Below are 22818 nucleotides of genomic sequence, written 5' to 3' on the forward strand. Positions count from 1 at the left end.
GTTATACTATTCGACTTTTTTGGTTCGTCTTAAAGGTGAATTTTCCTCTTTTATAGACCTAAAAAGGCTATTTGTACCTTGCTTGCATATAGGGTTCTTCTTTTTTTCTTCTTGTTCCAGTTTGTTTATGAGGGGAAAGTTGTGGGGTGGAAGGAGTTGAATTTGTTTCTTTTTTTCATCCCTAAGCTTTCCCCTCTCATCCACAGACTGGAACAAGAAGAAGAACACGAACGGTGATGCACGGAGCATCTATTGTTTTATTTTTTTTTATAATTATTTACGGTAATTGAAGCTAAATAAAATGAGTAATATATATATACAGGAACCACCGACATTGGGAAAGGTGAGAAGGTAATTATATACTCCAAACGGCGTATTAATTTACAATCTTTGTGGACCTTCCACAGGTTCTTCTTCGAACAACAGTGGGCGATATCGACGTAGAATTATGGTCCCGCGAATGTCCAAAAGCGTGCAGGAATTTCATACAATTATGTATGGAAGGTTACTACAACAACACAATATTCCATCGCGTTGTAAAAGATTTTATTGTACAAGGCGGTGACCCGTGTGGCGATGGTAGTGGAGGTGAATCTATATATGGTGAGCCGTTTAAGGATGAATTTCATTCGCGTCTACGTTATACCCGACGTGGACTTGTTGGTATGGCCAACTCGGACAAGGACGACAATGGATCACAGTTCTTTTTTACGATGGCGGCGACGCCAGAACTGCAAAATAAGAATACTTTGTTTGGGAAAGTAACTGGCGACACCGTGTTTAACATGCTCAAATTGGAGGAAGGAGAAGTAGATCACAACGAAAGGCCTATGTATCCTCATAGGATACTGAAAACGGAAATCCTAAAGAATCCATTTGAAGATATTGTACCGAGAGAGCTGAAAAAGGAAGTGAAAAAGGATAAAAAGAAGAAAAAAGAAAAGGGTGTCAAGTAAGTGGTAATTGTGCACAAATATTTCTAATCTGGAGAAGTATTGTAGTTGTTATTCATGTGCAGGAATTTTGGGTTACTTTCTTTCGGTGAAGAAGCCGAAGAGGATGAAGTTGAAACCACTGTCTTTGTACAGAAAAATGCCGGAAAAGCTAAATCTTTACATGACGTTGTCGATGACCCAAAATTGAGTAAAGAGCCGATTAAAGTGAAAACAGAAAAGGCTAGTAACTCGGAGTCGGAAGAGGACTGGATTATACCTGTCAAAAAAGAACAAGAAGACAAAGATGAAGTGAGCAGTAGACGGCAACGTATTGCAGACAAACTGAAAATGAAAGCCGTATCCAAACTAGACGATCAATATATACAAAATATACACAAAAAGGTCAAAGTTGAGATATCCGACAGCGACGAAGACATAGATGAACTATTAACCCATGAGGATGGAAAAAAACTAGAAAATGAAAAAAAGAAGTAAGTAAAATTTTGTTGATTATCAAGTAGAATTTCTTTTTTCCCTCTCATGAACATTGCTATTTTATAATTAATTAGAGAGCGAAAATGTGCAATTTTGACCAAAATATTGCCAAAATGCATATTAACAAACAGTTTTATCTACAATCTTGCAGCATTTTATGCTGGTTTTCTTTACACGTAATTGTCACATAAGATTTGTTTGTTCGAGTTGAACACCAATTTACTAAACGTTGAAAGAATGGTCAGGTCAGCCAGGTAATCTATGTTTTTAAAAATTTTATTATTCGGTATTATAACGAGACAGCTCCGGTGGTCTTTTAATAGTTTTCAATTGCTTAATTATGTCACTTAGATCTTAAAGGCATGGTTATGCTCTCGTTAACACACCATAAATGTAGAATAAATGTAAAGAGACAATTATGCTTATTCTCTGGAATCTAGTGATAAACCAAATTTTATTGGATCTCAAGAGAGATGGCGTGAAAATGATCACATATGCGGAAGACGTAGTGCTGCGCAATCCCATGGCAGCCGGTTATACGTACCGGATTTACCCGATGGAGTCCTTCATCGGCAAGGGCTGCCGCGTCAGTGTACAACGCACTGCAACAACAACAACATCGTGCTGCGAAAAAAAAATCGATCGACTATCAGCGAGATTATGGAAAGGTTACTAGGAAAACTGTCGAGAAGGGCTAAGAGAAATGAGCTGAGGATGACCCCAGGAAATACAGAGTTGGTCCTCTTCCCTCCGAGATATGAGTTATCGGATTTTAGGTTAGGTAAGAGTGGCAGACCTTTACAGACTCACTTAGACAATTTTAGGTCTATTGTGATACCACAGTAGCGACAGATCAAGGCTTCTGGCGGGAATCGAACTCAGGACCCCTGCACTGGTAATCCAAGCACGCTACCAACTCGACTACCGGATTTTAGATTCCAGTCTTTGGACGGGATTACATTACAGTTGTCGAAGAAGGTGAAGTATCTGGGCCTAGTATTCTATTCAAAACTGTATTGAAAAAGGAATACTGATGAATAGGGCGCTGAAAGCAATTTCCGATAGTAATTTTCCAAGTTAAACAACTTTCCATGCTTTGTTGTTGTTGTTGTAGCAGTTTATTGTGTACTATCTTTCGTCTGCTTGATTCTGTTGAGTGTCAAGACCCAGGAACTCCGCGACTAAGATGGGGTGCGTCCACAGGGATCTGGGTCTGAGTCGAGTGGGTCTGGCCGGGCAGTTAAACAGGTGACGTGTATCGTGCGGTCCCTGGTTACAGTCGGGACATACATCTTGCACGTCGGCATCAATCCTAGCTCTGTGGGAATTGAGGCGGCTGCATCTGCCGGAACGTAATTGAGCCAGAATCACTCTGGTTTGCCGGGGGAGGTCGATTTCTTCGGGTGCAATGGGTGGCGGTCGTTCTCCAAGGACTTCATTCACCGGTAGCCAGTTAACGCGTCTGCTACCGTGTCTGCATGAATGTTGTTCAGACCCGCTTGATATGCCGCTTGATCTAGAGGTTCTCTCTTGTAGCGCTGGACCTCACGCTCTAGATCATGAAGATCTACCTTAAGGCTTCTGGGCGGTGGGTATCTATCCACAAGATGATGATTTGGATGATTTCTGCGATAACAGCCCAAAAGGTATTGCTTAGACAGCATGTAGTTATGTCTTCGCACTGGTAGGATCTTTGTCTCCTGGTGGAGGTGGTCCACATGAGAACTAAGGAGGCAGCCCGTCGCAGTTCGGAGGGCGGCATTCTGACAGATCTGAATATTATTCCACTGCGTGTCACAAAGCTGACGTGACCACACTGGCGCTGCATAACTTACCACAGACCGGCCAATTGCTTTGTACGTGGTCAACAAGGTTTCTTTGTCTGCACCCCAAGTGCTGCCAGCGAGTGACTTGAGGACCTTGTTTCTACTTTTGACTTTATTGCAAATGTCAAATGTGACGCCAAGTATTTTGGGACACTTGATGCTTGCTCCATGCTTTGTCTTCTTACGGAGTCACAGCTTTTCGATCTTCCCAAATCATAGACAAAGGAAATCTATACAGCCCCATTCTGAATAACAATTCCCTGTGAGTTTTTTCCGCTGATCCCTTTTCCCCTATTCGGAAAAACAAATTCCTGGGATTTAAAAAACGTCGAAAAAGGAAAATATCTCCCATTGAATAAAGTAGGTATTCTGAATTGAAATAAAAGGTAGAATGAGACGATAAAATTTGAGAATTTAATAGTTTTTATAAAACAAAAAAAAAAATGTTAACACTTCTTACTTTTTAAGAACAATTTACTATGTACGGAAGTTATTTTTCACTTTTTCATGTCTGTTTAAACATGTCATGTACCCTCTATGGAAGGTTTGCATTAGAAAAACGACTGCCGCCCGGAAATGTCACTTAGATCTTAAGTTCTAGCTCCATAAAAGTAGTCCTTCAGATAAAGCAGCGTATCAAGCAGACCATTACAGCATTCATAACGACGAAGTAGAAGCAAACCTCTACAATACTCACTGAAGTCGTTCTACTCAAGAACGATCTGGTAGATTCATCCATCTTAAATCCTTTTGGCAAGGGAAAACGCCAATGTGTAGGATATGTGCCCCGCACGCAAGCAGGGGCAATAAGACACAATTTATTTATCTGTCCTGCAGACTACTCTGGAAGCTTCTCATTTTAGCCAAATACTGTTAAATGAAGACGAAAACATATAATTACAACACAGAAATATTGTGACAAGCTGTGGGCCATAATTGTGCACTATTAAAACACAAAAAGTAAAACAAACGTTACAAAATCAACACTAAATATGTTTTGTAAATATTGTTAACAACCTTTATAACTTCTTTTTGCAATTTTTTTTTTTTCAAACAAAAGCAAAACAGCTGTTTTCGAAAGTTCGAAAGTCCTGTAACTGACGGGAGAAATGTAAAATTCTAAGTCGTGCAAAACGTTTGAGTTATTTTATTAAAATTTTGAGTTTCAAAGTCTATAGCTTTCCTTTGTCTATGCAAAAATCTGGCCGGTTACATGTAGAAAAACTTCAATTGAAATAAAATTTTCTTCCTAGCCTCTTGGTTTAACATGTCAATAAACAAGAAACTTTTTTTTTCTCCTTTTGGTAAAAGCTTTCCCTATTTTCTCATTTCGTCACTTCCAACTTGGTAGCTATTAACTATATTCTTTTAAAAGCTACTTATGGCCAAAAGATTTACAGCCCAATTCTGAAACTCTCTGGGAATAAACTCCCAGGGAATAAATTTCTCCCTCGAATAAAATCCTCCTAATCTGATGAAATGAGAAGAGGGAATTTCGAATTGTCGAAAACAGCTGTTTCGTCTCAGCTGTTTTATTTTGGCTTAACATTTGACTGTTGCAAATGCAAATTTTGCCCATGAACATTCCACTAAGGAACAGGGGAAACTTCACACATATCAATGAGTGCTGTCCGATTCAAGTTTTAAGCTCAATGATAAGGGGCCTCCTTTTTGTAGCCCGAGTCCGAACGGCGTGTCGCACTGCGACACCTCTTTGGAGAGAAGTTTTACATGGCATAGTACCTCACAAATGTTGCCGTTGCCAGCATTAGGAGGGGAAAACCATCATTGAAAATTTTTCCTGATGGTCTCGCCAGGATTCGAACCCAAGTGTTCAGCGTCATAGGCGGACATGCTAGCCTCTGCGCTGCGGTGGCCTCTTTAAACATTTGACTATTATTTTTAGGCAAAATAAACATAAAATGGAAAAGTGAGCAAAACGACTTTATAGAGATTGCTAAAAAAGTTTACAAACATGTTTAGTGTTGCTTTTGTAATGTTATTTTCATGGTACAATTAAGAGGTATCGTCATTAGCACAACGACAAAATTCTGCCCCCAATGAAACTACCTTGTAGTTGTTTTAGATATAAACTTTGTTTTACATAGAACATCTTTTTATGATTTTAGAAAAAATTCAGAGCTGTGTTATCAAGCCTTTGACATTTAGAAAAAATTTACTCAGCTGTTCGCATGACCTCAACTTATAAGCGCATCCTGTGTTTGTTTTAATTTATGTTTTTAATAGTACACAATTATGGCCTACAGCTTGTCACCTTATTTCTGTGTTGTGATAACAACTTTCCGTCTTCATCCAACAATTAGATGCTTCCATAGTGGTGTGGAGGACAGATAAAAAGATAAATTGTGTCGTGTTGTTGAAGCCACATTTTCATGTGGATGTGGCGATCCACGTCAAGCTTCTGTAGGTGAGCAAGCTCCTTCCTGTCCAAAGGACCGATTGCCGCGGGAACAGGTTGGCCATTGGTTATTTAAGGGCGCCATTAACTCGTTTTGTCATAACGAGCATCATGGACACTCAGTATTTGTGCAAGAGGCGGTGCCGCCCGATCTCTCACTGAGACTCTCCGCTCCATACCGATAATTGTCCGCGACTGGCGTTGCAGCTACTCCGTATGGAGCATTCCAATATCCGCAATCTATGGACGCAGCCGGTAGCTTGCAGCTAAGCTTCTTGCGATAGCAATGAACACCACATAGATTGAACCTAAATGTTGCAGCCTGTATGGTGCTTACAGCTATCCCGTGACAGGTAGTATGCAGCTGTTGTTGTTGTTGGTGTTGTCGTAGCAGTTTATTGTGCTCTATCTTTTGTCTGCTTGATTCTGTTAAGTGTCAAGACCCAGGAACTCTGCGACTAAGATGGCGTGCGTCCACAGGGTCTGGGTCTGAGTCGAGTGGGTCTGGCCGGGCTCTTAAACAGGTGACGTGTATCGTGCGGTCCCTGGTTACAATCCGAACATACATCTTGCACGTCGGCATCAATCCTAGCTCTGTAGGAATTGAGGCGGCTGCATCTGCCGGAACGTAATTGAGCCAGAACTACTCTGGTTTGCGGGGAGGTCGATTTCTTCGGGTGCCATGGGTGGCGGTCGTTCTCCAAGGACTACATTCACCCGGAGCCAATTACAGCATCTGCTACCGTGTCTACATGAATGTTGTTTAGACCTGCTTGATATGTGTAGTATGCAGTTGTGATGGCCTGTGGTCTGTAAGTTACTTTGCACGGCATGACCTAACAGGACAATGGCATGCTGCCACAGCTGGCAAGGGTTCATTCAATTAGGTTTGTGCAGCCCTTTCGCGTTTATGCATTAAAAACTTTATCTAAAAACTCTAAGCTCTGAATTGAGTGGTCTTCATTTTATAAAAGAGCCTACCGCGACTTTGTGAATTTGCGTTTTAGCAATCAATGACAAATGTCTGTAAGCCTTGACAAAGAAGACCTATTTTGTGTTGTTGTTAACACCGATTTTGTAAGTTGCAACAATATATTCTTACCACTAAACTGTCCGTGCAAGACAGAAGTAGTTCTTTTCAGCACGAGATACAAGTTGCCTACAGTGGAACCTGTCTCCTTGGGTGGAGAGAATGTTCCATTTACAGAAAGCGCAAAATACCTGGATGTTTTGCTGGACAGGAAATTTAACTTCAAATCCAACATTTTGGAAAGGCCACTCTTGCCCTATACACCTGCAAGAGAGTCGTTGGCAACAGTTTGGGGTTGTTGTTGTAGCAGTTTATTGTGTTCTATCTTTCGTCTGCTTGATTCCGTTGAGTGTCAAGACCCAGGAACTCCGCGACTAAGATGGGGTGCGTCCACAGTTATGACCGCGTGTCATCCATTGGGCATATACTGCAGTTGTCAGACCTATAATGCTATATGGTGTTGTTGTTTAGTGGACGGAGCATCAAAAATCCACCTACTGCTCAATACTTAACCGGATCCAAAGGATGGCTTCTTTATGCATCACAGCCGCACTGAGGACGACACCATCTGATGCACTGAATTTAATGCTTCATCTTATACCTCTGGACATTGTGGCTACCCAAATTGCAGCGACCACTGCCGTGAGGTTAAGGGAGCTTTCTCATTGGTCAAGTGGCGGCTACGGACACTGTGTCATCCTTGATACAATATCCCATGTTCCAGGCAGTGTGGATTACACCCTACCTGAGCTGCTTTTTAATACAAATTACTGTACCTCTTTCCCTGATAGAACCGATTGGAACTACGATATTTAGGACCAGGCCCGAAGGACAACGAATGATAAATGGTCACAAAGAGGGGACTGTGAGCATTCCAAAACTATGGTGGCCTAATCTAGACTTGAAGAGGTCTACTGCTTTGCTGTCATTGGCTAGAACAGACGTCTCAGTCATTGTGTCCGTCATAACAGGTCAGTGTCTAATCGGAAAACATGCTGACAGACTGAAGGTTGCCAGCAACGACTTTTGCAGACGCTGCAGGGACATCGAAGAAGATGAGACTATAGAACACCCGTATGTGTGTCCCGCACTAGAAGTTCCACTTTAGGTTATCATTTCTTTGAGAACCTGTCTGATTTAGCGGATGTGAACATTCGCAAGTTTTTGGGCTTTTTAAAGCGTTCTAGATGGTTCAACGATAGGAACTAAAAGGCATCTTCCTTCTTCTGTTCCTGTGGTATCACAATGGACGCAAACGTCTAAGTGAGTCTGATGGCAGACTGCCACTTGGAACTAACCTAACCTAATCTGTCGAAGGCAAATACTTTGCATAAAACCACGAAATGTAAAATTCGCTGCTGTCGATTTTTGCCTTTGACAACCGTAAAAAGGAATGAATATGTGTTGTTCTGCATTTAAATCTTGTGCTATTGTGTTGTTGAATCGAAACCTTAAAGGACACAGAACATGTCGAGCTCTAATATTTTCTTTTCTATTTCTTTTAGGGAACAAATTCGACAAGAAATCCAATCCTTGAAAAAACAATATCAAACCGATAAGAAACAAAAAGACGAAGTCCTAGAGAGGAAAATGGAAAAGGATGCTAAAGAAAAATCAAAAAAACTGGAACACGAAAATAATGAGCTGATAAAGAATTTTATTGAAGAGAAAGAGAAATACGAGAGCCTTAAGACAAAAGTACCCAAAAAAGGAACAAGCAGAGAAGACTTCACTTTAAGTTTGCTATCAAAATTTCGTTCCAAGTTAGATGCCCTCAAACAGCAGCGCGAGGACAACGAAGATGAAGACCAGATCACAAACAAAACCGATGATAATTTAATTGAGAAAGAGATACAAGGCGATGATTGGCTGCGTCACACTTTAAGATTCCAGGAAGATGTTCCCGTTTTGGCAAAAGATGCTTCCACCAAAAGTGACGATTGGTACGATGTTTATGATCCACGTAATCCTCTTAATAAACGAAAGCGCAAAGAGACCAGTGGCCGCCCCGATAATAGGAATAAAAAACGTCTTTAAAATAACACAACTTAAGTACAAAAATTTATGGATTTATTTTTTTCTGTGTGGGACGACTCGTAGTTTAAATACAAAGTTAATTAAGGAAGCCATAATGCATTATGCCACAGTTGTTGTAGTTGTTGTTTCTCCGGACATATGTTGATAGAAGTAACTTCTAGTTGTTTTTCTCAAAATACTTGGTTTTTTCTTTGGGATTGGGTACAATCTGTGTTGAAAAATACACATTTTATTTATAGGATATAGGGCACGTTTAAAATATGAGTGTACTTACAGTATCTGCTCCTGGTTTCCAGCCAGCAGGACACACTTCACCATGGGTATCGGTGTATTGGAAGGCCTGTACCAGTCTTATTGTTTCGTCAACGGAACGTCCAACTGGTAGATCATTCATTGTAATCTGACGCAATACACCACGCTGATCAATTATGAATAGGCCACGTAGTGTATGACCCAAATCCTCCAAATAAACGCCATAATCCTTGCTTATCCTATGAGTTAAATCCGAAAGTAGGGGGATCTTGACATTACCTAAACCGCCTTCTTTTCGTGGTGTATTTATCCAAGCCAAATGCGTGAAATGAGAATCAACGCTACATGCAATGACTTCGGTATTAATGTCCCGAAACTCTTGAATGCGATCCGAAAAGGCGATAATTTCGGTGGGACACACAAATGTGCTGCAATTAGAAGGTAACATTTTTAGTGCATAAAAAAACTCCTGTCGATTTCTATATAGCTTAAACTTGAAGACCAGCAACGCTGTAGTAACTACCAAAAAGTTTTATAATAGGGCTGTTTTGGAGGCCATCGTAGCGCAGAGGTCCGCATGTCCGCCTATGACGCTGAACGCCTGGGTTCGAACTTTGGCGAGACCATAAAAAAAAATCAGCGGTGGTTTTCCCCTCCTGATGCTGGCAACATTTGTGAGGAACTATGCCACGTAAAAACTTCTCTCTTCTCGCACTGCGGAACGCCGTTCGGACTCGGCTATAAAATGGAGGTCCCTTATCATTGAGCTTAAAACTTGAATCGGACTACACTCATTTTCATGGGCAAAATTTGCAAGTTGTTGTTTTATTTACCCTTTAAGCGGATTTTCTCGCTTATTTTGTATGGAGAAAAATGCTTACTGAGCGGCTTGCCGTATGTCCGCCATTGACATTGTTGTAATCAGGGATTCGGAGCAGAGCGGCCTAGTTTTTGTTGAAGAGGGAGTGACATTTTTTCTATGCTGGGCGGAATGGCTTACAATCTCAATCCCGCTCCGTCAACTCCGCCCCCATCACGCTCCAGCCATGCTCCGCTTCGGGCCGCTCCGAATCCCTGGTTGTAAAGCGTCATTCAATCTGAATGACAATTACTAAAAGAGGACGAACGCAACAAATTTATTTAATGATTAAACGTTCTGGAATGCAAAAATAGCTAAAAATTTTCAAAATTTAAAAAAAAAAAAATTGAACACCGAAAAATATTTGTGATTAAAATCACTTTGTTTTGTTTATATTTGATTTTTCGAATGAGTGTTGTTGTGGTTGTTATTGTTGTAGCCACATTTTCATGTGAAGATGGCAATCCTCGTCAAGCTCCTGTAGGTGAGCAAGCTCGTTCCGGTCCAAAGGATCGATCGCCGTTGGGACAGGGTGGCCATTGGTTATTTAAAGGCGCCAATAATTCACCTTGTCATATCGAGCATCATAGGCACCCAGTATTTTTGCAAGAGTTGGTGCCGCCCGGCCTCTCACTGAGACTCTCCGCTCATTACCGCTTATTGTCCGCGACTGCCATTGCAGCTACTCCGTATGGAGCATTCCACTATCCACAACCTGTGGACGCGCCCGGTAGCTCGCAGCTAAGCTTCTCGTATCGGCAATGAATACCACATAGATTGGACTTCAATTTTCCAGCCTTTGTGGTGCTCACAACTATCCCGTGCCGGGTCGTGGCCGCTTTTGAAGACTGTTACTAAGCATTGAGCGGGAAGAGCGTTTTACCATGAGCAAGTGAATCCATTTTTTAGTGTTTTAAAAAAGTAACCGTGAAAAACGTACATAGTACCAGCCATGACATAATTACCAGGTTGTATACCGTAAAGAGCTGAGTACAATTTTTTCTCGCGAGTGCACCATCTGTCAACAAGTTTTGGTTGTGTGTGAGTACTATAATTAGGAACCTTGACACACACAAACAAAAAAACATAGCGCGAACTAGTAACATACACAAAATCAGGGTTACACTTATCACAGATTTTGACAGATAACGCACTCAATATTTTGTTGTTGGACAACTGTCAATACCTGTAAAGCAATATATCTTGATAGCAGCTATAGGTTAGGTTAGGTTGAAAAGAAGGTGCAGATATTAATCCGCCCCATGCCACTATGGACATACACCTAAGCCAGTAATCGGCTTGTTGTGCGCTCTAAACACTATAAAGTAACCTCTAAAAAGAAAATTTTAAGTTAGGAATTCCGTGCTACTTACAAAATCCTTAATTGTTTTCAATACCACTCCCCTAAGTTGGCTCATGTCTGATATTGTGTCTGCACCTAAGTATCTGTTGGACGCGAAAGCCGGGCTATGACAAAGGAAATGCTCCAACGTCTCATCATCTTTTCCGCATGCCCTACACATGCTATCACTTGCCGCACCGATTTTACATAAGTGAGCTCGTAGTCCTATGTGTCCCGGTATGATACCAATAGCTATACTGACCTCTTTCTAGCTTCCTTTCAGTAATAGCCTCGTCTTTTCACGATCTGGATCCCCCCATAGGATTTTCGCCGCCCTACCGACCGTTTCGCTGTTCCACAATGTTGCATGCGCATTCGTCGCCCACTCCCTTAACTCGGTCTGCGTCGACCCGAAAGGCTTTGGGTTAACCAAGTTTATTGACGGCAGTCCTCTGGCCTTCACCACCAAATCGTCTGCACCCAAACATCGGCAACCAAACGATGCCGATTTTGCCATCCTCAGAGAAGGCGTTAATCTCCTTACACTGCAAGACTGTTCGTGACCTTACCGTCCTGGTTGTTATTGCCCTTATGGCAATTTTACTGACGGTAAAGATGTTCACACACGACGTCCTCGCGTTAGCAACACACCACTTCACTCATTCCGTGAATGCCCAGATCTCTGCCTGCAGGACAGTATTATGGTCAGGCAGTTTAAAACAGATCTCAGTCCCTGGGTTCTCAATGTAAACCCCCAGGCCCACCCTGTCCTCTAGCTTTGATCCATCTGTGTAACATGATCTTCCAGATGGCAATACTAGGGTTCCGTCAATCCAAGACTGTGCCGATGGCAGCAGTGCCTCGCACTTGGGCCCCATTTCGAGCCTACGGCCCGTCTACATAGCGCCAAACATCTGTCAGCCTTCTCAGTACGCACCTGAGTGTGACACTTCCAATTAAGTTTCCTGTCCAAGATCACACTTAAGTATTTGACCTTGTCAGATATCGAAATCGCCTTATTGAGGAAACGTGGTGTGTTAAATTGGCCCACCTTCGTCTTCCTCGTGAACAGGCATATTTCAGTCTTCTCTGGGTTAACATTGAGACCTCTGGGTCTAGCTCAGTCATATGCCATATGCAAGACCCTTTCGGCCCTTCTGCATAGCTCGTTCGGATTCTTACCCCTTAGAAGTATTATAACATCGTCTGCGTAGCAGACGGGTTCAAATCCATCCTCAGTCAGCATCCTCAATAGGTCATTTATGGTGGTCACCCATAAGAGTGGCGATACAATGCCCCCCTGTGGCGTGCCCTGTGCCACTTTCTCCCTTATATGTATGCCATGGTAACACAATTAATCCACCTCTTCCTCCAAGGACCGGGTCCACACGGTACTGTTCTAAGGATTGGATCAGTGTGTCGGTCCGCACATTGTTAAAATGTGCCAGGTTTTCGAAGTATATGAAAGTCCTATGCACGCTGTGAAAATTTTGTCCAGACGAGGCGCCACATAGTCTGCCTCTTTCTGTAGTAACGCCGGAAATATTCCATCAGGTCCGGGTGGCTTAAATCGTTTGAAGCTCCTCAAGGATTCCTTCATCATAAATTCCGTTATTATAAACCTTCGATCAACGTCATTATTCCAAGATTCCGGTGTCGCCGTGAGTCCCTTCGTATCCAGTGGAAAATGGATTTTCATCAAAAGCCTCAACATGTCCTCCGTTGTCTCTGCTCTCACTCCCATGTCGTCTACTAAAGTTTCAGTTTGGACATGGGTTTTTGAGAGAAACTTTTTTTTTATCAAATATCATCAACGTCATTAACGCTATCGACCTGTTCGCAGAAAAGCTTCCAGGAGGCACGTTTTGCCGCTCTGGTAATCTTATTGTATTCCTTGAGCCGTGTGTAATACACATCCCAATAAACGTCCGCCTTTTTACGACGTGCTCTGTTAAAAAGTCTGCGGACCTCTTTCCCAATATTGCGAATCTCCCCGGTCATCCAGGGTATTTCTTGGACTGATTTACTTTGCCGAAGAGAACAACTGTCTTCAAAGCACCCCACCAGCCATAAGTTTGCATGGAGAAAAATGCTATCCCTGAGTAGCTAAGCGGCTTATCTTATCGCCATTCATTAAAATATATGGGGTCATCATTTAATTTCAATGACAGAACTAAAAGAGGAAGAATCCAACATATTTATTCAATGATTTTAAACGTTCTGGAATGGCAACAATGCTAAGGATTTTAATAAAATGACATTTATGAACTCCGAGCAACATTTATTTAAAATTAAAATGGCTTATTTCGTTTGTTTTGTTGATATTCGATTATTTCGAATGTGTGTCAGTGCTGCCAACGTTGAAGCACAAAGCATTTAGTGGGAAGATCGTTTTATTTATCCATATGCTAGCGAATTCGCTAGACTGGTTAATAAAACAACTAAATTATCTAAGATATCACATCAAATGAGATCAATTATTTTTTAAAGGGTAGAATAGGGAAACCCCCTTTTTATGAATGCAAATACAGTTAGAAAAACCAAATGTAAGCTTCTAATACAGATACCGGTGTGACCTTGTTTTCGCCAAAAATAGTTTTCCCTTTTCACATTCGTTTCCCCAAATAAATATTTAGGTGACCCCCAATTCACACGAAATAATTTTGTCGAGGTCATTGTTCGAAAAATTAGAACATATTTTTTTTGTGCAAATTCATACAATTTGCAGAAACAAAAGATAGAAAGAAGTAGAAAACCTTGAACGTGTAATTTGTTTTAAAATGTCGAAACGCCTGCGGCTTTCTTGTTGGCTATCATACGGGTCAAATCATTTCACAAATATTTCACATTAGCCTGCGAAACGGAACCAGGTCATACCCGATAGTTTTTGATGGTAACTTCTAAATAAATTCTTATTTTTAATGATGTGTTGGAACAAGCCCTTATTGGAGGATAAGTGGATTGCATGTTATGTTCTGGGTTTCACTTTTCCCCCTAAAATTAACTCTTTATTATCACGTTAATAAAGTTTCAAAATTTGCCAGATTTTCATCATGAGATTTCTTAGATAAAACCAAAAACGGATATTACAACAAATAATTAATTTGGACTTTTTGATTGCGTGATAATAACAATTTGATTTGGGGAAAGTGAATCACAGAATACACCAGAATATGTTCGGCTAAGCCTATTAATAAAATCAGGAATATTTTCAGCAGATTAGTAGGAAATCTCCAGGGAAAGTTGAAGATAATTTAAAGGCATTTATTCTGTATTATTTGGAATTGAGTTTTCGCTGATTTGTACCATAAAGTTTCCTGAAATTTAGTTATTTTATCTAGTTGATCTCCAAGCATTGGCGTAGCTATGGGTGGGGGCAAAATGCCACATTATTTTGCTAATAAAAAAATTTCCGACCAAAAAGTTCAAAAAAAAAAAAACTTACAGACAACGTTTGCATTATAGATTAAAACGGCAATAAACCAAACACGAATTATGTAATAAAAAATGCCATACCAAATTTCGTGCAAATCGCTTGAAAATTGTAATAAATATCATTATAAGTAAAATATAGTATGTATATGCATGAGAGCTTTATCTTTTTCTGAACTGAATTTTACCAACATTTTTGGCATTTGTCTTTGAGCTTTAAAAGTGGTATGTGGAAATTTATTGGATGAAAAATGCGATCCACATCTTGATTACAAAACGACGGTAAACAATATAGAAAGCATACGCGGACAGACGGATTATGCTTACTGTTACAGCCACAGTAGCATGGTAGGATACACTTTGTGTTTTTATAAAAAATGCCATATGAAAGTTTCCTTGCCAATTTTGAGCTAGGACCGAAAATACTCAATTGGACTCCCTAAAAATCACTACGTCCAATTTGGACATCATGTCAAAGGATTATCGATAAAGCACGCTACAGTCTTTTAAAATTAAGATATTGAGCTGAAACTTTGTTCATAGGCAGGTTAAGTATGGCTACATCGGACTATATCCTGTTATAGCCCTCATATAGACCGATCTACCGATTTAAGACCGAAGGCTCGTATTTAGTATCCGATTTGGTTGGAATTTGGCACATTGATTTGTGTTGAGATCCAAATCGGACTATATCTTAACATAGCTCCCATATAGGCCGATCTTATGATTTAAGGTAAAAAATTAAAATATGGGGCCGAATTCCCGCATACGTGAACGAGTAAAATCGTGAAATCCCTCTATTGGGAATTATCTTTCTTTTTTATTGAACGAGAATTTTTGAAATTTAAGAAAGTCGGTGTTTGAATCAAGCATTATATATAAAAACTTTGACATACGAAAGTATATACAAGTGGTATAACATCCATTAAGAACGAGATGAAATTTCATTTGATGCGAAAGCGCACTCGCTCACTTATGTCACGTAATTTGGCCCCTGAATTTATTACCTGATAATATTGAAATTTGATTTGTGTAAAGATCCCGGATATTCGTGCCGATTTCCCGATTTAAAGTCTCAGGCTCGATTTTGCTGAGTATACTGAGTATGGTTTAGGTCGGACCATTTTTGATATAGCCCCCATAAAAATCGATCTCCCGAATGAAGCCTTTTAATCCATAAATAACGAGTTTTTACCTAAAATTAAGTACAGTGTCATATGTTTAACCCCTAAATATCCATTCCGAATATGATGCTTATCGATCACCTGATGTATGATCTTAAACCCATTTAAGCCTTTATTACCCAATTTTGTTGAAATATTTTGAAGAGTGATTTGTGGCGATTTAGGTCTAGGTTCATAATGGTGCATTTTATGGAATTGAATGTGGAGGTAGAGATCCTTGTCAAGCTCAAAAGCCCGTTCCGGCGTAAAAGACCGTTCGCCGCCGAGAAATGATGGCTATTGGTCAATTAAAGGCGCCGATAACTCGCCTTCTCATATCAAGTATAACAGTCACTGAGTCTTTAAGCCATAGTCAACCCGTACCAGATTTTAACGAAATGTTGTTTGTATATACCTGAGGTGGTAGGTATCCAATATTCAGTCCGGCCGAGCTTAATGCCTTTTTATTTGTTGTTGTTGTGTTTTTTTGTTGTTGGGCTGTAGTACCCCCAAGCAAAAATGATTAGCTACGTCAATGATTCCAAGATATTTAACTTCTTTACTGATTGGGATTTTGTCACTTCCAAATTTGAAGTTACGTTCGTGAGGTCGTTTTGGCGATATGTTATTTTGGTATTTATTTTTACTTTCCTTTTGCCGAAATACTTGTTGACACACTACCAAGACCATTTTCTTAAATAATGCCGAGGTAAGTTTACTGGTCGTACTTAATGCTGTATCGTCCGCATATTAAGCTTGTTGTTGTTGTAGCAGTGTGTTATATACTGAGGCGGCAGCCCTTGCCGATGAAGAATTCCATCGGGTCCATCCGGTACGTACAACCGGCTGACATGGGATTGGCTTTGCATTGGTAGAAGGACGAAAATCTGAAGTGTATAAATAATATATTAGCGGAGAGGGGATCGAGCCTTGAGGTAATTCGGCCACAATAGTTTTGGGCGAAGCCCGGTCGATACGGGATGACTATGAGCACCACACAGGCTGGAACTTTGAGCTCCGACTTGTGTGGTGCCCATCGTTATCACGGGAAGCTTAGCTGAAAGCTACCGGGCGCGTCCACAGGTTGCGGATGGTGGAAAGCTCCGTTTTTATGCGGAGTAGCTGCAAATGCGGCCGCGGGCAGTCAGCGATTTTCGAAAGGAGAGTCTCAGTGAGGAGTCAGGTGGCACTGGCTCTTAACTAAATACTGAGTGCCAATGATACTCGAGATGACAAGGCGAGTTATTGGCGCCTTCAAATAACCAATGGCCAACATCAGCGTCTGTTCCGTCGGATCTTGGAGCAAGCGGCTCGCCACAACGAGGGATACATGCAATCCCACAAACCCATGCGGTTGGGGCGCTGGGCCGGTAACCCGCCCCCGGAAAACACATGAAAAACAAAGGAATAGGAAAAACGGACCCCCCAACGTTGACGACCCACGCAAACGAAAAAAGGACCATGATTTGCGGATCTGCACCTGGAAAGTCCGCACTCTTTATAGAGAAGGTGCAGTATACGCGCTGGCGGATGTATTAGAGAAGTACAAGGCAGACATAACCGCCTTACAGGAAGTGCGATGGACTGGGAATGGCGTCACTACAACACCAAACGGTGACGAACTATACCATAGCTGCCAAAACACGAGGCATGAATTTGGCTGCGGATTTGTGGTTAGTCGATGACTGAAACACCTAGTCTCCAGCTTTACTCCCGTGGATGAGAGGCTAGCCACAATCCGCATAAAAGCCAAATTCTTCAACATCAGTCTTATTTGTGCCCATGCCCCGACGGAAGACAAAGACGAGCAGACCAAGGATATTTTCTACGAGCGCCTAGAGAGAGAATATGACCGCTGCCCCGCCCATGATATTAAAATCGTTCTGGGAGATTTTAATGCGAAAATAGGGAAGGAAGAAATTTTTGGTCCAACAGTCGGAAAGTTTAGCCTCCACGAGATAACGTCCAGTAATGGGTTGAGGCTGATAGATTTCGCCGCGGCAAAAAACATGGTAGTTAGTAGCACCAGATTTCAACATAAAAATATCCACAAAGCCACATGGCTGTCACCCGATCAAAACACGAGAAACCAAATTGATCACTTTGTGATAGATAGAAGGCATTCATCCAGCGTGTTAGATGTACGATCGATCCGTGGAGCGAATATAGATTCGGATCATTACTTTGTTGCAGCAAAGGTTCGCACCCGTTTGAACATGGCGAGGAAAGTACGATCTGACACTGCACGGAAGCTGGACATTGAAAAGCTGCAGACACAACAAATGGCAGCGGCATACTCCACTCGACTGACCCCAACTGCTTGATGAAAGCACTCCTTGTTCCGATGATATAATGGCGCAGTGGCAAACTGTTGCCCATTCCATAGAAAATGCCGCGAAATCCGTACTTGTGTACCGAAAGCCTCCTCCAAAAAACCCATGGTACGACCAAGAGTGTCGAGATACTACTGAAGCCAAGAATGCGGCATATAGAGCAACCCTGCAATCAGTAGCAACGCGCCAGATGAAGGAGAAGTATCGGGAGAAAAGGAGAGAGGAGAAACGTCTATTCCGCAGAAAGAAAAAGGAAATGGAAAGACGTGAGTGCGAGCGAATTGAGATGTACAGGAGTCAGAATGAAGTCCGGAAAATCTACCAAAGAATTAAACACCAAACCGATGGCTTTGGTGCAGGCACATCCTCCTGTAGAGACAAAGAAGGAAATCTGGTAACTGACACAGACAACATGCTGAGCGTATGGAAAGAACATTTTACTCAACTGCTAGTGTCCGATGTTGGCGGCGAAGAGGATACCGCAGAACCAATCCCTGATGATGATATAGAATGTTTACCTCCTAGTCAGAATGAGGTCCAAGTAGCAGTAACCCGACTAAAGAACAACAAGGCAGCAGGAGCCGACGGGTTAGCCGCTGAACTATTTAAGACCGGATAAGGCGTATGCATCAGCTTATCTGCGCAATCTGGCTAGAAGAACACATACCCGATGATTGGAACCTCAGCATACTATGTCCCGTACACAAGAAAGGAGACAAGACGGAATGTGCCAACTACAGAGGAATAAGCCTCCTCCCCATCGCATACAAGATACTCTCGAGCGTACTGTGTGAAAGATTAAAACCTAAAGTCAATGAGATAATTGGGCCCTATCAATGCGGTTTTAGACCTGGTAAATCCACCCTAGACCAGATATTCACACTGCGCCAAATCCTGGAAAAGACCCGAGAAGGACAAATCAACACCTACCACCTCTTTGTTGACTACAAAGCCGCCTTCGATACTCCTTTACGTTCAAAGGTATTTCAAGCCATGTCTGAGTTTGGTATCCCTGCAAAATTAATAAGACTGCAGGATGACACTTGCTGATACGCGTTCCTCAGTAAGAATAGGAAAGAATCTCTCCGAACCATTTAATACCAAACCAGGTTTCAGACAAGGAGACAGCCTATCGTGTGATCTCTTTAATATCCTGCTGGAGAAGATTATACGAGATGCAGAAGTGAATAGATATGGCACACTAATCACAAGAGAGCACATGCTACTTGCCTATGCCGACGACATCGATATCATAGGTCGGTCACCGGAAGTAGTAACTGCAGCCTTTGAAAGAATCGAAAGAGAGTCAGTGAAAATGGGTCTGGCAGTAAATGGAGATAAGACGAAATGGATGGTCTCCACTCCCAAAAAGCCTTGTACAACCGAGCAGATAAAGAACATGGAGAAAGTTGGGAATCACAACTTTGAGATAGTCAGTAACTTTATCTACCTCGGCACCGCCGTAACCGAAACGAATGACACCAGTTTTGAGATAAAGCGAAGAATAATACTGGCAAACAGATGCTACTTTGGACTAAGTAAGCAGTTTAGAAACAAGGCCATCTCTCGACAGACGAAGACTACACTTTACAAGACACTGATACTACCCGTGCTGTTATATGGTTCTGAAGAATGGGTACTTGCGAAAGCAGATGAGGCAGTGCTTGGAGTATTTGAGAGAAAGATTCTTCGTAAAATATATGGACCAGTTTGCGTTAACGGAGAATATAGGCGACGTATGAACCACGAGCTGTATGAGCTGTATGACGACGATAGCATAGTTACACGCATCAAAATACAACGGCTGCGTTGGCTAGGTCATGTTGTCAGAATGGATGAAGAAGCTCCAGCAAAGAAGTCTTTTGAAGGCAAACACGGTGGTACACGCAAACCGGGAAGACCAAAAGCCCGATGGAAAGATCAAGTTGTGGGAGACACCTCGAAACTTGGTGTCAGAGATTTTAGAATGAGCGCAGAAGATCGAGGCGCTTGGAACGCTATTCTACGTTCGGCTAGTGAAAGAAATATTCTGTCATAGCCAATTAAAGAAGAAGGAAGAAGTTTTGGGCGAAGAATATGTGTCTTTTACGTTTACAGTAAATGTTCTCGCATTAAAGAATTGCAAAACGAATTTGCTCTAATATTAAAGGAAATTTACTTTCAACAAATTATATATAAGACCTTTTTGCCAAACCGTGTCGAATGCCTTTGCAACATCTAAAAGAGTAAGAAGGGTTGAATGTCTTCGGCGTTTATTATCCAATAGTATGAAATGTTTGATTCTGTTCACCTGCTGGATACAACTATGGTCTTTCTTAAATGCAAATTGTTCTTGAGCAATGATATTGTTCTCGGTCGTAAAATCTTTGAGTCTGGTGTATCTAATTTTTGCAAATATTTTGCCAAAATTGATTAAGAGACTAATTTGGTCTATAGCTGGTGGTATTAGTTTTAGGTTTGTTTGGCTTGTGAATTGCTATTATTTTAGCAATTTCAAAGTGCTTTGGAATGTAATGAAGTTGAATGTAACTGTTATGCAAATTGACCATCACAATCAGTGCTTTTAATGGCAATATTTTTATTAACAAATTCGAGATCTTGTCCAAACCAGGTGACTTAGATGTCTTAAAATTATTGACAACTGATCTAAGGTCTTTCAGCGCTGGTTTTTCCCCCCCTAATGCTGGCAACATTTGTGAGGTACTATGCCAAGTAAAACTTCTCTCCAAAGAGGTGTCGCACTGCGGCACGCCGTTCGGACTCGGCTATAAAAAGGAGGCCCCTTATCATTGAGCTTAAAACTTGAATCGGACTGCACTCATTGATATGTGAGAAGTTTGCCCCTGTTCCTTAGTGGAATCTTCATGGGCAAAATTTGCAATTTGCAATTTTGTTCTAAGCTCTTCGACTGATGTTAAAAATACGTCTTCTGTTGTTGTTGTTGTTGTCGTAGCAGTGTGTTTTACACTGAGGCGGCAGCCTTTGCCGATGAAGGAATCCATCGGGTCAATCCGGTATGTACAACCGGCTGCCATGGGATTGTCATCTTCTGTACTGAATATTTCCTGTATAAATCTGTTAACTATACAGTTCCCAGTTTTTCCACAGTGTTTATAATTTATTGTCAGCTCAGTGGCCTTTAAAAAAATGTCTAATCATAACTGAGCTTTATCTGAATCAGCGTGAATTTTCAAACTACCTCTCTGTAAACATGGAATGGTTTTCTGTTTCTACCTCTAAATTTCCAGAAAAATGTATCACCTGGTCGTAGGTTCTATGAAAGTTATTCCATTTATCATTGCGCTCTTTAATGATTTGATTATTAATTGTAGTTGTTATAAGTCTAGTGTTTTGTTTAAAAAGGTTTAATACATCGGGATCAGTTGCTCTTCTCATTTTAATTTCCAAGTATCTCCTAGTTTTTAATGCTTTTAAAATGAACCTGTTTTTAAACATGTTTTAAAGCTGGTAAGTGTGGATGTTCAAAATTTTCAGGGCAATTGGTCACTCTCGGAACCATTTATTCTTCATTTTATACAATGCCAAACCTTAGGGCATATAAAAAATCATACAATGCACGAGTAAAACTTTTCATAAGTTAAAATAACTACTCAATTAAAAAAAAAAAAAAAAACAAAACATAAGAAATATATATAAAATCGAAAAATCTATTTAGCACTTCCCTATTGCTTTCGAATTCGAAAACTGCTATGGCATTAAACCATAGATGGGCAGAAAACACATCCGCGCATAAATCTCTATGCCCGCGAACAGAGGCACACGGACAGTGTAAACAACATCGTGTGTAGCTTCGTTCGGCTGACTGTATTTGAAAGTCGGGTCGACGCAGTCCGAGTTAAGGGAGTGGACGTCGAATGCGCATGCAACATTGTGGAACAGCGAAACGGTCGGTAGGACGCCGAAAATCCTATGGGGGGATGCAGATCGTGAGAAGACGAGGCTATTACTGAAAGGAAGCAAGAAGGAGCTCAGTATAGCTATTCATATCATTACGGGACACATAGGACTACGAGCTCACTTATGTAAAATCGGTGAGGCAAGTGATAGCATGTGTAGGGCATACGGGGAAGATGATGAGACGTTGGAGCATTTCCTTTGTCATTGCCCGGCTTTCGCGTCCAACAGATACCAGTACTTAGGTGGAGACACTATATCAGACATGAGCCAACTTAGGGGAGTGGTATTGAAAACAATTTTGTAAGTAACTTGAAATTCCTAACTTAAAATTTTCTTTTTAGATGTTACTTTACAGTTTTTAGAGTGCACAACAAGCCGATTACTGGCTTAGGTGTATGTCCATAGTGGCATGGGGCGGATTAATATCTGCACCCTCTTTTCAACCTAACCATTTGAAAGCCTATTCATTTAGTTAATGTTTGATGATACTCACACAAAAAACAATTTGGTCTATTCAACAGTGTTAGTGTACCCATCACTGTATTAAGGCGAGGCAGTCGAGTGTGAACATCATTATGGACAGTAATTTAGTAAGAAGAGGTCAGTATAGCTTTCGGTATTATTGCGGGGCACTTATACATGCGGGGAAGATGATGAGACGTTGGAGCATTTCCTATGTCATTACATTCACGTAAAATACATATATGAATAAATGTAAGAAAATTCCACTTTAGTCAAGGTCAGACTTGACTACGGCACCCATTAGAGAAGTGAGTA

General features: G+C 41.2%; 2 protein-coding genes across 4 annotated transcripts in view; one reads left to right on the plus strand and one right to left on the minus strand.

The window, feature by feature from the left end:
* On the plus strand, positions 1-8851 carry LOC106092416 (spliceosome-associated protein CWC27 homolog). The gene is made up of 5 exons (XM_013259278.2): positions 1-35; positions 293-343; positions 408-952; positions 1019-1426; positions 8211-8851. The coding sequence occupies exons 2-5, from the start codon at positions 302-304 to the stop codon at positions 8740-8742; spliced, it is 1527 nt and encodes a 508-aa protein (XP_013114732.1). The 5' UTR covers positions 1-35; positions 293-301; the 3' UTR covers positions 8743-8851.
* The window catches only part of LOC106092418 (peroxiredoxin-2), a 24277-nt gene continuing 10212 nt past the window's right edge, over positions 8754-22818 (minus strand). For all 3 annotated transcript variants that reach the window (XM_013259286.2, XM_013259285.2, XM_013259284.2), the window contains exons 4-5: positions 9017-9422; positions 8754-8950 (exon numbers count right to left, since the gene is read on the minus strand). In XM_013259286.2, the coding sequence (XP_013114740.1) occupies positions 8900-8950; positions 9017-9422 (457 nt within the window). In that variant the 3' untranslated portion in view covers positions 8754-8899. The remainder of the gene's footprint in view (positions 8951-9016; positions 9423-22818) is intronic.

The sequence above is a fragment of the Stomoxys calcitrans genome, chromosome 1, assembly GCF_963082655.1.
Source record: "Stomoxys calcitrans chromosome 1, idStoCalc2.1, whole genome shotgun sequence".
In the NCBI taxonomy this organism is placed as follows: domain Eukaryota; kingdom Metazoa; phylum Arthropoda; class Insecta; order Diptera; family Muscidae; genus Stomoxys; species Stomoxys calcitrans.